This window comes from Spinacia oleracea, chromosome 3 (assembly GCF_020520425.1).
Source record: "Spinacia oleracea cultivar Varoflay chromosome 3, BTI_SOV_V1, whole genome shotgun sequence".
NCBI classification, from domain to species: domain Eukaryota; kingdom Viridiplantae; phylum Streptophyta; class Magnoliopsida; order Caryophyllales; family Amaranthaceae; genus Spinacia; species Spinacia oleracea.
The window spans coordinates 133,743,173-133,755,401 of record NC_079489.1 but is presented as its reverse complement, the minus strand read 5'-3'; the positions used below and the strand labels follow the sequence as shown (position 1 = coordinate 133,755,401).

The 12,229-nt window shown below is 35.4% G+C and overlaps 1 protein-coding gene across 1 annotated transcript; it reads right to left on the bottom strand.

Annotated features, from left to right (window-relative positions):
- Positions 1-9,705: 9,705 nt before the first annotated feature.
- LOC110777694 (uncharacterized) lies at positions 9,706-11,859 on the bottom strand. Its single transcript, XM_021982284.2, has 2 exons — positions 11,472-11,859; positions 9,706-11,276 (listed from the first exon to the last, which is right to left on the bottom strand). The coding sequence occupies exons 1-2, from the start codon at positions 11,473-11,475 to the stop codon at positions 9,898-9,900; spliced, it is 1,383 nt and encodes a 460-aa protein (XP_021837976.2). The 5' UTR covers positions 11,476-11,859; the 3' UTR covers positions 9,706-9,897.
- Positions 11,860-12,229: the final 370 nt, after the last annotated feature.

Here is a 12,229-nt window from a genome sequence, read left to right as displayed (position 1 = left end):
GGCTAAGGAAGTTCATAGGTGAACTTGGTGTAGTCCCCTCCATTAAAGGACCAATAGCCCTGTATTGTGACAATAACGGAGCTATTGCACATGCAAAGAGCCTAGACACCACCAGAGAGTCAAGCATGTACTTCGTAGATTTCACCTTCTACGAGAGTTCGTTGAAAGAAAAGAAGTCGAGATAAGCAAAATTGGAACTGATGACAACATATCAGATCCATTAACTAAACCTCTGCCGCAGGCGAAGCACAACTCGCACACTGCAGCTATGGGAATCAAGCATATTGGAGAATGGCTTTGATGTCTCTGTTTAATGTTTTGAAGTTTTAGAGTTTAAATCTTTGTAAAACATTATTGGTTAATCATTCACAATAAATGAAAAGAATTCATTTTTCCATTTAATTTGTGGTTTATTAAATGATGAGTCCCTTCAATTTGACGATATATTCAAGATAGACTGTCAGGACCAGTCCTGTGACTAAGAAATGTCTATCAAGTGAACTTGAATGTCAAAGGTTGAAAATGGTCCCTAGTCGGAGTTTTCTATAAAATTGGACGCATAGAAAACGTTAGACGACTAGAATGCAAGATGACTAGTAGTTCTGTTTCTTGAACTATGTGGACATGGCAATGTCATAATCATTTGCATAGATACTTACTTTGGGAAGACTAGTATCGGACAAGACCTATGAAACTTTACTGTAAGAGATGAAAGTCTGTCATAAGTAAATTTCATTAAATTATTAGACACTAAATCCTCAATACCTGAGTGATTTGAGATTACTTGTTTGAGAACTGGTTGCTTTGACGTTGACCAACCGTCGCACCGTAAAAGGAGGCTATAAAGGCAACGCTCAGGTAATCACCTATCAAACGAAGTCTAATCTCAAGATCGCAAGATTGGGATTGTCCTCCCATAAATCGGGATGAGATGCTTAAAAGTTGTACAAGGCCACTCGGAGAGCTAGAAACTGTGAAATGCATGGTCGTGCTCGGATGAATCATAGGCTATGATTATCTGTTTATTTGATCAGTTGAACTCTGAAACCGAGGAACACCTCTGGACATAATAAGGATGACAACTCTTACCTTATGTTCAAGAGCAAGCATCGAGCGACAAAGGAATTAGGAAATGCACACTTGTCCCTAAGGACAAGTGGGAGACTGAAGGAAATAATGCCCTTGGTCCAAGTATGCATTCTATGTTAAGTCTAATAAATGCGGTTCAGTATTAATTAACAAGTTAATAATTCAGTGAGATCAAGTGAGCTGAATGCCTAGCTAGAGGCCGCTTCAGTTCAAGTGGAATTAATAATATTAATCCACAGCTTACTCTTGACTGAACCCGTAGGGTCACACAAATAGTACGTAAACGGATCAAGTATTTAATGGCATTAGATACTCCATCTATGGATATTCGGAATCGACGGATCTTGGTTTCAGTGGGAGCTGAGATCATCACAGGCAAGAAATGAATACTCCGGAAACGATGATATTGCCGGAAACGGAAATATGGATCGTATCGGAAATATAAATATTATCCAAGTCGTAGATGTTGCCGGAAACGGAAACATGGCACGTATCGGAAAATATTATCGGAAATGGAAATATTACCAAAATCGGAAATATTGCCGGAAACGGAAATATTGTCAGAATCGGAAATATTATCGGAATCGGAAAATAATTCCGGAAACGGAAATATTAAATATTTGTTCGAAACGGAAATTGATTCAGGAATCGGAAATATTAAATATTGTTCGTATCGGAAATGAATCCCGGAACTGGGAATTTAATCGGAAGCGTATCGTACGAATTAGCATCGGACGAGGCCTGCCGGACGAAGGCCCAGCACGAAGTCGGGCCATCGCCCAGCAAGCCAAACGCGCGCCCAGCCAAGGCAGCGCCCAGGCCCACCGCAAGGCAGGCCCAGCGCGCGCCTAAGGCCATGGGCCTCGCTGCGTGGGCTGCTGCTCGCACGCACGCATGGGCGGCCCTCGTGGCTGCCGTGTGTGTGTGTGAGTTTGTGTTCATGCACGATTCCTAAAACTATTAGAATTAGTATATGATTAAATTCCTATTCCTAAAAGGATAAATTAATTAATTAGAGTTCTTATAGGATTCTAAGTTTAATTAATTCGTATCCTACTAGGATTCCAATTCCCTTTCCATAACTCTATAAATACGTGCCTAGGGTCACATATTTTCAGAGATTAATTCAAGTATTCAAAGTGAATTTTAAGAGAAAAATTCAGCCACATTCCTTGCTCAATAGTGCCGAAAATTCTAGTACCTTAAGGGCGATTCTAGTTGGTCAATCTTAAGGCGGATCCGGACGTGCTGTGGACTATCTACGGAGGGACGACACTTGGAGTCCTAAAGACTTGTTCTTGTTCGGTTCGGGCGCAGCTAGGGAAGGCACGCAACAAAGAGTATGCATCTAAATTATGCTATATGATTATGTGTAAATAATATGTATTCCTGGCTTAATGGTTGTTTCCGCATGATTTATGTATTGTCATATGTATCATAACCTAACATGTCTGTAACCCAGAATTTCCCATATTTTATGGGTCTAATCCTAGAATATGGATACGGAAATGTAGAAAGTATTTAGACCTTTGCTATATTCCTGAAGATGAAAGAGTAGAGTTAGCTACTTAGCTTCACAACACATGTTTGATAAGGCTAAAAGTTGGGTTGTTAATTACTTGTATATGAGAAAATATGTTGATCGGACTGACTTTATAACTGATCTGTATGCAAAGTTTAAAGATAGTGGGTGGATATTGTTAAGTTCAATAAAATTGAACCAATCTGGAACTACCGAATTATTGAGACTAATTTTGATGATTTTATGAGCTTGAATTCTCTTAAGTTGCAAGAGAATATTTGTTTATATCAGAATAATATCTTCTTGAAAATTTTGTACAAGATAGATCCTGCTGTGAGGCTTTTGGTGAGGACACTTAAGCCTAGTTCGGTAGATGCTTGAGGTTAGTGCTAATGGTGCTGTTTTGTGTGTTGCAGTGTCGCACCTGCTGCAAGAATGGGTATGACTAGTATGCATTTGTTTATGCATTTTTTTCAGGCTCAGAAGGTTTCTCACGTGCTAGCTCCAAAAACCCCTGTAAAGCAGCTTCTCGAACAGTTGCATCAAGTTCAGTTATCAGATTAGTTTCCCCGTATAACATAATGAAGTAAATTCATGAGTCTGGTTTCCTTGCACTTGGGAAGAGAGTTCGTTCCTCCATTGTGGTTGCTGGATTTAAATGTAGTACTGCAGTGACTAATGCACTGGTCGGTATGTATACCAACAGTATAATTCAATTCAATCAATTTCTTATTTAATTTGTTGTTTGAGCATTTCAATTTTCTTTGATTATTACTTCTATTTCATGTTTTAGGTTTAACTTTTTGGTTGATTAATTTGATTAATTAGGTGAATGCTTTGTGGAAATCAAATTCTGCAGTTTAATAGTATTTTGCGTATTTGGTGCAACTTAGTTTCAAAATAGGTGTATATTATGCAATAAATTTATAAATAGGGGTATTCTGTGAATTATAAACACGACTTAACGGAGGACTAACAGAAGGTCGGTTTAAGGGTATATGGTGCAAACTTGGGAAAAAATAGGGGTATATTATGTGATTCAAAAGACGCGAGGGTATTAATTTGGTGCGTTTTTGCAAACCTCGGGGGCATTTCATGAAAAAACCGATAATTAAATAATAAAATAATTAAGAATTAATAATTAATAATTAGTAATTAATAATAAATATAATGTTAATATTTATAACAATACTCATAATAATAAATAATAACTACAATAATCATAATTATTTATTAATAACAATAATTACATATAATATTAATATAATAATAGTAATATTTAAGTAATAATAACGATAATAATAATAATTATTATATATTTAAGTAATAAATGTCAATTTTAATTGCAATATCAAGAATAAAAATAATTACAAAGAAAGATGAATCCGTTCTTTTGAACTGAACTGAATTGAACTTAATGAAGCTGAACTGAACTGAACATAACTTAATGAAGCTGAACTGAACTGAACTTAATGGAGCTGAACTGAACTGAACTGAACCGAACTGAACTGAACTGAAATGAATGGAACTGCAAAAAGTACAAGTTCATTTTGTTCGCATCATTTGTAACTCTGTCTATATAGATCATTCAAATGGAATAGAGATATTTCCTCCGATTTTTAATACTCGCAAGTCGCAACGTTTGTGATTTCTACACTATTCATATATTATATTATTATACTTTGATCATTGTTGGTGATTTATACGTAAGATAAAGCATAATCATCTGTGATCTTGTTAGATTCACCTTAATGTATATTTCCAAAATATTAACTTTTTATAATTTTTACTTAAAGAGAATTAAAGACATTAATGATCAAAGTTTTGCATTGGTATACGTGAAAGTAACAAACGTTGCGAGTAAAAATGAACGGAGGAATTATATGTTACCACAACGATCTACCTTCCACATCTTCTAGTGCCCAGACCATTGTGTAACCGATTTCCCCTTATCTTTCCTCAGTATCCATAACTCCGACGTATCTCTGAATATTAATTCCTAACTTTATCTATGAAAATGTTCCCTCACATCCATCTCAACATGTGCATTTTCGTAATGATCATTTTTTAATGTGGTCCTTCTCAAATGTCCAATATTAGTTTTTTTTTTTTTTTTTTTTCTTTTTGGTGTTAGCATCCGGTTTATCCTTAGGGTTAATTTAAATTCGGGGCGAGTTTTGAGTAAATAGGTTCCAGTTAGGGAAGAAGCTATGTTGGGGCCCAAGGGGCCCCCAACCCCTGTCTACATTTTGAAAGGCTATACATAATTAACAAAAGTAGTTATTGTCTATGAATTGATTTGGGGTATAGTGGTTGAGCATAGGTCTTAGGAACAAATCATCCCGCGTTCGACCCTTTTCACCCAAAATGTTAGTGTTTTGCCTTGTTTCTTTTTTGTCGTTTGCCTTTTTCCTTCCTCTCCTTTCTCCTTTCGTTGTAGCCGACTTGCTGTGCACAAACATTTCTTATTTGTTTATTTTCTTTTAAATTTCCCATTTTAGTTTTTTTTAATGGAGATAAAATGAGTATTTGTATAAATCGTCGGTAAATTTTATGAGTAAAACTATTTTTAAAAAAAATTCGGCCCCCGTCAAGATAGATTCATGGCTTCGTTCCTGGTTCCAGTCCCCTCCCAATTGTTGTTGCGGGTGATTGAACACGGTGTCCTCCCTACCAAGTTCGGCATCAATCACCACTGAACCAATATGCAATTTGTAATGTCCAATATTATTATAATTTATTAAGAGTGCACAAAGATCACAAGTTCACAACCTAACCGCTGCTCTCCATTATGAGTAACGAGTACTGTGTATCCTTCAAAATTGTAAGGTTAAAAATGCATGGACTACTACACAAAATAGTAAAATACAATGACACTGTTTGACAATTAGTTGTTAGCTGGTTTGACTACTTGTTATTGTATTAGCTAGTAAAATTAGTCGTTTGTGTAAATTGTATGTTGTTTTTTAGCGTGTAAAAGATATTTACAAAAGTGATATAAGTTGGGTAAAAGTGAAGTATAATTCTAAAATTAAAGCATTAGCTTTTTCATCCCAAAACTTTTTCAAACTTCTCTTTACTAAGTACCCCCATTAACTTTTTAAAATAGTCAAACGTTTAATTTACTTCAAAAATTTCTTTTTCTCCAAACATCTCATAACTATACACCTCATTTATCTTTTACAAAATTTTACTATTTCTAGGCGACATACAATACATGTAATTTCAAAAATATAAAGTATACCGGAGTACTTTGATCTTATAATACTCTACTTGTTCTTGAACCCTTGTTTTTTTTTTTTTTCCCTTTTTTTTGACTGATATACTTGTTAAGACATTAGTTTGACCGTAATTATATACATATTAGTAAAAAAAATAAAAAAAATTGATATTTGAAAAATGTACATTAAAACTAATCCAACAACATCACAATAACATTTGATATTTATATATTAGTAAAAAAATTGGTTAAAGTTAATGTATAAATAGTTCAAAAGCCAAATTATTGTAAATATTAAGGAACAAAAAAGTACTTCGTAATATACTAACGGTTACATTATGCTTGGGAAAAATCGTGTGGACTACTCCATACCTAATATAATACTGTGTACGGAATATAACTAATTTTTTTCCAAAAACTACATTAGAAGTTCTTTAAAAAAAAACAATCGACTTTGGTCCTGTTTAGTTCACCTTATTTCAATACCTTATTATTTATTTCAGATTTAATCGGATCAGATAAAAAAAAAAGTTCAGATCATATCAGAAAAAATAAGTTCAGATCAGATTATTATTATTATTATTATTATTATTATTATTATTATTATTATTATCATTATTATTATTATACATATTTCTACCGTTGTTATTATAATGTTACTATTGTTTTATTACTACCTCCGATTCATAAAGTTCTTTACGCTTTGAAAAATGTGCCAAAAAATCAAAACTTTGACCATAAATTCTCACCGCTATATCTATCAAAAATTATCATGAGATATCTTGTTAGATTTGTCTCAAAATGTATTTTATAAATATCAAATTTTTATTATTTTTTGTCATATAAAATTGGATATATTAATGGTCAAACATTGCGCCGGAATCCGTGCAAATAGTAAGTGTAAAGATCTTTTTTGAAACGGAGGTAGTACATTATTATTTTAATAATAAAAATGCTATTTTCTAGATCTGAACTGGTATGTCCAGATCATGTCCAAATCATAAATGATATTTACATATCATGTCCAGATCAAAATCGATTTGTACAGAACATGTGCACATCAGAATCGATATGTCCCGATTTGTACCAATAAGTACGTCTAGAACAGAACTAATCCTACAGACCATTTCCAGATCAGAACTGATATATATGGATCATGTCTAGAGAACAAATATGTCTAGATCAGAACCGGTATGATCAGATCATGTCCAGATCATAACCGTTATGCACATATCATGTCCAAATCATAACCGATATGCACATATCATGTCCAAATCAGAATCGACGTGTGCAGACCAGAACTGATTGATACAGACCATGTCTAGATCAGAACTGATCTATATAGATCATGTCTAGAGAACATATATGTCTAGATCAGAACCGGTATGATCAGATCATGTCCAAATCATAATCGATATGCACATATCATGTCTATGGATGGCAATCACATCCGAATCCGAACCGAGTCTGACCCGATCCGTAGGAAAAAATCCGATCCGAATCCGAGAATTAAAAGTCTGCATCCGAATCCGGTTAAAAAACATCTGAATCCGAATGGATATGGATCGGATATAGAGTCTGAAGAGACTCTGACCCGACTCCGACCTGAGTCCGAATCCGAGTCCAAATCCGGCTCAAAATTATTTCAAAGTGTATTATTTTTCGTACATAACTTTTTTTTTAAAAGGAAGTTCCCAATTTAATATAATATATTTAATTAAAGCGCATACATTTGTAATTTATTAATTTATTAGAAACTCATTAGATTTCGGTAAATGAGAAATATGATTTCTAATTTATTTTAAAATAAGAAATATAAGTTCTATGTAAGTAAAGTTAACGCATGATTCGGATTTGGATATGGATATGGATATGGATTCGAATTTGGATATTATATGGATGCAATTTTGGAGTCCAAATTTTATATGGATTTGGATATGGATATGGATGCAAGTTTGGAGTCCGAATTTTAAATGGATATGGATATGGATATGGATGCAATTTTAGATTCCGAATTTTAACTGGATTGGATTTGGAGTTTAATACATCCAACCAGAATCCGATCCATTGCCATCCCTAATCATGTCTAGATCAGAACCGATATGTGCAGACCAGAACTGATTGGTACATATCATTTTCAGATCAAAATCGATATGTCCATATCAGAACTGATCGGTACAGATATATCCAGATTAGAACCGATTGATCATGTCTAGATTTGAGCTGATATATGCTCATAACCGGTATGATTGATATGTGCAGATCATGTCCAGATCAGAACCATCACGTCCAGATTAGAACCATTATGTCCAGATCAAATCTAGCATGTGCAGATCATGTCCGGAACAAAACCAATCTATACAGCTCATGTCCAGATTAGAATCGATCTGTACAGATTATGCCCATATCAGAACCTATATGTACAAATCATGTCCAGATCTAAACTGTCGATCCAGATCATAACCATGCGTTCAAATCAAAACCGGTGTATCAAAATAATGTCCAAGTCAAAACAATTATGTCCATATCGAAATCGGTATGTCCAGATCATGTTCAACTCATAACCGATTTTTTCCAGATCGTGTCCAAATTAGAACCTATCTATCCAGACCATGTCCAGTTCTATCTAATATATGGAATAACTATATAATAACTAAAGTTAAATAAATAATTTTGTAATTATAACAACAATATAAATTTGAGTAAAATTTATTTTACATGTAAATTATTTAATATTAATAAATGTAGTTTTTGTTATTTATTAATTATGAAAAATTAGATCAGATCAGTTTAGATCAGATTAGAAAATTTAAGTTCAGATCATAAAAAATAAGTTCATATCAGTTTAGATCAGTTCAGATTAGGAGAAATAATGTGAACTAAACGGGACCTTTTTACTTCATCTGTTTGGAATTACTCGTAATGTTGGTCACTTACGCATGCCAATGCTCAATTTTGATCTTTAATATTTTAAATTATCTTCAAGAAAAAATCATAAAAAATTGTATTTTGAAACTAAGCATTGAGACAAATCTAACAAGAACCACCATGACTATGTTTTATTTGACATATAAATCACTAACAATAGTCAAAGTAGAATATATGAATAGTGTATAAAAAACCAAACGTTGGGAGTATTTCTAAACGGAGGAAGTATGAAAAAAAAATCGTAGGATTCCAACAACTTTTAAAAACAATTAAGAGTACAATCAACACCAATTGGCTGTTGGTTCAGTGGTGATTGGGGCTGAACTTAGTAGGGAGGACCCCGTGTTTGATCCCCGCAACAACAATTGAGAGGGACTGAAACCTATCCACCAAAAATTCACCCCGAATCCGGATCAGCCGTAAGGGTGAACCAGATGCTAACAACAAAAAAAGTACAAATTTCAGCAGATTAGATGTGTGTTTAGAGTAGCTATTTGCCAGACAAAAATGGAAACAGATATGTGTATCAGTATATAATCATCATATACTCCATCCATCCCGGAATACTCGACCCGATTTGACCGACACAGAGTTTAAGGGACTTAAATTGACTTATTTAATTTAGTAGGTAGTAGTTGATAGTGGAGTATTATTTTAATGTAGTTAGTGGGAGGTGGGTTAAGAGGTGGGGTTGGGGGAGAGTAGGGGTTGAATTTTTAATTATTTTTTATATGGAGTAGGGGGTAGGTGGGTTAATAGGGGTGTAGTGAGAAATAATATAATATTGTTAGAATATTTCCATTTTTAGAAACAGGTCAAGTATTAAGGGACGGCCCGATAAAGAAAACATGTCAAGTATTCCAGGACGGAGGGAGTAGTAAAAGAATTAATGAGAAATCCCAAATGTAATTATGTATATGAGCAGTAAGTATATATATACGACGTATACACAAATGATAATGTTGAGATTCTGAATGGTTAAAAGTTTCCATACAATGCTAGCTCGCTAAAAAACTATCATCCCATCCCAATTAGTACTAGTACTAGTACTAGTTAATAATCGTTTTTTTTCCACACAATTTGTTACAAATATACGGAGTAAATAATAATGTAATACACAAAACATCACTAAAGCTAATTAATCAGATGAACAAATCCATGACTCTACCATACCTTCACCCTTTCTGGTAACTCCATTATTATCGGCGGCGCCGCCACTGACAGCAGCAACAACAGCAGCAGGAGCAGCAAATGTACTACTACCACCACGGTAGCTGCAGTTTCCACCTGCAGGATTAACAGAGCAACTACTCTGATGCGGAGTGACAGTAGTACATCCTAGACTCATGCTCGAATCTTGCTGATCAGCTAATAACGCAGGTGAAGAGGATTGTAGGAGGGATTGAAAGGTGAGTTGAGGATTGGTGCTAAGAAACTCTTGAGGATCACATAAATGGAAAGTTGTAGTACATGTTGGTGTTGCAATGGTGGTGCTAATACTAGTGCTAGCTAAAGAAGCAGACGCCGCCGCTGCCGCGGCTAACCCAGCCCCATCAACAAGCAAAGCACCACTAGTACTGATACTAGTGTTAGTGTGTGATGGAAGAGAAGAGTTAGCTAAATATGGTGGTTGGTAAAGAGGAGGTATCTTTTGAGGAGAGGGCCTTAAAAGATAACTTGGTGGAGCTGGCACTGTTGAGCTAAAATGTCCACCCAAACCACCATAGAGATCGAATCGAGCTCGTGGTGAGAAGGCGTTGAACGGAGACGCGGGTATGCCGGTAAACTCCTGGACCATTTGCCTAAAATTGTTGGTGTCGGTAGTCAACACAGTTGTGGGTGCCCTTCTTGAAACCCTGGACCTTTTCTTCGGATTTCGGCCCGGTCGGGTGCTAGTCGGGTTCGATGACGACACGGGCGCAGGAGGGCCTGGGGACGGTAAGGGTGTAACTGTAGGATGTTGCCGATGCGTGTTTTGTTGTTGTTGTTGCTGGTTGTGGTTGTTGTTGTTGTTGGGGATGCTGTAGCCAAGACGACCCTCAGCAGTGCAATTGGCTTCATCGGTTGATATAGATGGTCTAACTGCAGCAAATTTGTTGGGCCACACCATGTCGGCTTGATTATTATTATTATTGTTATTATAATTAATATTATTATTATTATTATTATTATTGGTACCACTGTTATGATGGTTAATTATAAAGTTAGTAGGTTGTGGATGATCGAAATAGTTGGATACTTGATGAGCAAACGACAATGATCCGTTGCTGAAAGAGTAAAGTTGTAGCGGAGCAACACCTCCCATGTTGTTGCTGTTGCTGGTGTTGTTGTTCGTGTTGATGCTGAAGCTGGACATGGGGTTAAAAAACGCCGAGATAGACTCGGCACCACCACCACCGCATCCGCTGCGTGAGTCGTACTCTTGATCATCTCCGCAACAACTTCCACCAGCAGCAGTACCGCCGCCGTCCGTGCTCGAAGACTGCATACTTCCACTATAGCCTGAATCCATATCACCTGACAATAAACGATCAATAGGAAAATATTATCAACATATAAAAACAAGAGTAATAATCTTAATAATGGAAGACAGATTCGTTGACTCAAAAGGAAAATATATACAGTAAGTAGGGAGTGGAAATGAAGAAGATGCTAGTTTAGGAGAGAGAAAAAAAATGAAAATCGATCGGAGGTGAGAGAAAGCTAGTTTACCCATGAGGGCTTTTTACGAAAGATCTGCAAAAGACGATCTGGGTGATCAATCAAATAAAGTGGGAATTGATCAGCAAGCCTTTTCTTTAAGAACCAAAAAGGGTGGTTGTAAAAGCACTGATGTTGCCCAACTTGAGCTTTTCAGCAAAATTTTGAAATTAAAAGAATAAATAAATAGAAAAGGAAATCTTTCAAATGGTTAGTTCATCAGTTTGGGAGGGAGCTGCAGCTGCTGGCTTTTGTGTCTGGAAAAACCAGCTCCATTGCCAATAGGCTGAATTAGGGATTTCGTATTCTGGAAGAAAAGATGATCGAAATTAGGAAAAAGGAGAGAAAGAGGGGGGAGAAGAGGAAAGGAAAGGAAATGACTATATATTTTTATTTTATTTTTTTGAAAGGTAGAAAAGGAAATGACTAGACAAGGGACTTACTTACTTCAATTTTTTTTTTTTAAATGTATTTCCTAAAGGTTTTTTTTACCACTGGTTTTTAGTTTTTACAAACTCCCCATTAGATAAAAACTTTTAAATGTACGGAAGAATAGGCGCAATTTGGATTATATGTTGGAAATTCTAATGAGAATACAAAAGAGAATGAGTGAGAAATGGGAAAATGTGAGAATATGGAAAGTCCCACATGGAAAAAACACAAACCACATTCAATGTTTATATTTGGGGACTTGAGGAAATCATTTGTTTAAGAAAGCATGTGAGTGGCATGGGTGGACACACAACACACACGCGTGCAGTACTTTGGTA